General features: G+C 39.2%; 1 protein-coding gene across 1 annotated transcript in view; it reads left to right on the forward strand.

The window, feature by feature from the left end:
* The window catches only part of LOC125042409 (homeobox even-skipped homolog protein 1-like), an 11,422-nt gene extending 8,351 nt beyond the window's left edge, over positions 1-3,071 (forward strand). Inside the window, exon 3 of the mRNA XM_047638041.1 lies at positions 2,569-3,071. Coding sequence (XP_047493997.1) covers positions 2,569-3,071 — 503 coding nt within the window. The remainder of the gene's footprint in view (positions 1-2,568) is intronic.
* Positions 3,072-3,446: the final 375 nt, after the last annotated feature.

Genomic DNA, 3,446 nt, shown 5'->3' on the forward strand with positions numbered 1-3,446 from the left:
AGAGAGAGAGAGAGAGAGAGAGAGAGAGAGAGAGAGAGAGGGGGGGAGAGAGAGAGAGAGAGAGAGAGAGAGAGAGAGAGAGAGAGAGTGAGAGAGAGAGAGAGAGAGAGAGAGAGAGAGAGAGAGAGAGAGAGAGAGAAAGAATGAGAGTGAGAAAGAACGTGAGAAAGAGCGAGAGAAAAAGAGAGAGAGAGAGAGAGAGAGAGAGAGAGGGAGAGAGGGAGAGAGAGAGAGAGAGAGAGAGAGAGAGAGAGAGAGAGAGAGAGAGAGATAGAAAGAATGAGAGTGAGACAGAACGTGAGAAAGAGCGAGAGAAAGAGAGAGAGAGAGGGAGGGAGGGAGGGAGGGAGAGAGAGAGAGAGAGAGAGAGAGAGAGAGAGAGAGAGAGAGAGAGAGAGAGAGATAGATAGATAGATAGATAGATAGATAGAGAGAGAGAGAGAGAGAGAGAGAGAGAGAGAAAAAAAGAGAGAACGAGAAATAAGAGAGAGAGAAAAAAAATAATGAGAGTGAGAAAGAACGTGAGAGAACGTAAGAAAGAGCGAGATAAAGAAAGAGAGAGACATAGAAAGAAAGAAAGAGAAAACAAACAAACAAAGAGAGAGGGAGAGAGAGAGTATGAGAGCCGCGCCCCGAAATCATATGAATATATGCATTCACCAGATCTATCTTTCATTACATTTCAACACGCAGCGGTGCCCATTCGCGTTAAACCTTTATGCCCAACATCAAAATGAATTATTTTTCATAAACCCTCGAATATTTCCGGTGTATGAAATTATACACGTTAATCGTCAGCTTCAGCCATGTATATTACACCATCATCAATTATTCGGGCATAAATGTGAGATCAAAGAGTTATATACGAGAGAGAGAAAAAATGTGTATTAAGTCATTTTTTATATATTATAAATATATGTTGTATAACATAAAATTCTCGCAGCGATGTGGATGGTTTCGGAGAGTGTATTTGTTCAGTAATTTCAGCTGGATGAAGCGGGAAATTAATTGAAACACTGCGATTTAACCAGACGTCGATTTTCGCGCGGCATTGATGAAAAGCAGCGAGTTGTCAGTCGGGAAGAGGGTCACGTGATCGGTACAATGCGTCGTTTTCATTCGCCGTTGATTTTCTTTCCGTTTTTTTTTTTTTCGTTTTCGTTTTCGTTTTATTGAGGTAAGGGGGGGGAAGGGGGAAGGGGTAGAGGTCGTTATTGTTTTCGATTCGTTTTTGGATGTTATTGTTATTATTATTATTATCACTATTATTATTATTATCACTTTTATCATAATTATCACTATTATTATTATTATCACTATTGTTATTTTTATCACTATTATTATTATCACTATTATTATTATTATTATTATTATTATTATTGTTATTATTATTATTATTATTATTATTATTATTATTATTATTATTATTATTATTTTATTAGTATTGTAATATTTCATATAATATCTTAACTTATTTTTTAACGTATGTTTTTCGGATCGTTTTTGTTCGTTTCCATCCACATTATTTGTCTTTTTTCTGTCGTTTTCTTTTCGTCTTATTTCGTAGCGGAAATCACATGCGATATTTATCTGTTTATTTACCAATTTCTCTTTTTGTTTTTGTGATTTTCTCTTGTCTTCTTCTCTCTCTTTTGTTGCTCTTCTATTTCTTACTTTTCTCTTAGATATATTAGTTCTTTATGCTAATTTGTTAATTCTGTTTAGAACTTTCGACATTCAGGATAATCAGTTTGAATCTTGTTTGAAACCGACTTTTTGTGGGAAAATCTCTTGATTAATTTTTAAAAGGTCATTAATAGGTACTAACATGCATAAATCGATGAGTAATTAAATCAATTAGTATATCTTATGGTATTATGATTATATATATATGCATATATATAAATACATATATATATATATATATATATATATATATGTATATATATATATATATATATATATATATATACATATATATATACATACATACATACATACATACATATATATATATATATATATATATATATATATATATATATATATGTAATATACATACATATATATATACACATATATATATATATATATATATATATATATATATATATATATATATATATATATATCGACCTTATCGTTGTGGAATACGCTTTGCTTAAAATTGATCTGATGATGAGTATCTTTTTCATTTGCCATTTGATATATATCCGTCAGTTTCTTTGTATATTTATTTTCTTTCTATTCATATCTCTATGTAATCTATCATCTGTTTGATTTATCTGCCTGTCTGTTTATGTAAATCATTTATCTGTCTGCATCTATCAAATCTATGTATCTATCTATCTGTCAGTCTGTCTGTATATCTATCTATTTATCTATTTCTACCTATGTATGTGTGTGTATATGTATATATATATACATACACGAATTACTTTATAAATCACACGGATAAGCATATTATTATTTTTTATCTGATATAATGCTTACCCCCCCCCCATCCACACATACCCCACAGTCCCCCCCCCCCCCTCCGACTCTCCCTAACCATCTTTTCCTCCGCAGTTTGCTCGGACTCCGGCGACGAGGCAGACGGGCCCGAGGGCGAGGGCGTGGGCGGCGCGAAGGACGACGGGGCTTCCGGAGGGCAGCGGCGCGGCGGCGGGGGCGTCGGGGGCAGCTCGGGGGGCGCGGGGGGCGGGGGGAAGCCTCGGAGGGCGCGCACGGCCTTCACCTACGAGCAGCTGGTGTCCCTGGAAAACAAGTTCAAACAGACGCGGTACCTGAGCGTGTGCGAGCGCCTGAACCTCGCCCTGGCGCTGAACCTGACGGAGACGCAGGTCAAGATCTGGTTCCAGAACCGCCGTACCAAGTGGAAGAAGCAGAACCCGGGCTGCGACGTCAACACGCCCACGCAGCCGCCCAGCCCGCCCATCTCGACGTACCCGGGCGGACTGCTGCCCCCTCCCCCACCCCCTCTGCTCTGCCCCGCCCCCCTCTCCTACCGGGGCCCCCTCCCCCACCACACGCCCCTCGCGGCACTCTACCTGCATCACCTGGCACGCTGAACCCCCCCCGCCCCCCTCCCCCCGCCACGCCCCCTCCGCCTTCATCATCACACCCGCCCCATTCATCGTCATCAACACGCCCGTTATTCTCAACTTCGCTCCATCGCAGAACATTCCTTTCATCAACTTCTCAACTTCATTTTTTTTTTTTTTTGTATCCCTTCTCCTTCTTCTTCTTCTTCGTCTCCTTTTTATTATATTCTCTCCCTTACTACCTCCGCCTACATGGCCGCATATCATGTTTTATGTTGTGTGAGTCTTCGCACTATGTGTTCCTAAAGTTACCTTTATAAGGTGAACAGATTAGTCAAACATTTTTATATATTGTATTGAGACACGTCCTCGCTATGTTTTGCCGACGTACAGTGTATATTG

This window comes from Penaeus chinensis, chromosome 32 (genome assembly GCF_019202785.1).
Source record: "Penaeus chinensis breed Huanghai No. 1 chromosome 32, ASM1920278v2, whole genome shotgun sequence".
NCBI lineage: Eukaryota > Metazoa > Arthropoda > Malacostraca > Decapoda > Penaeidae > Penaeus > Penaeus chinensis.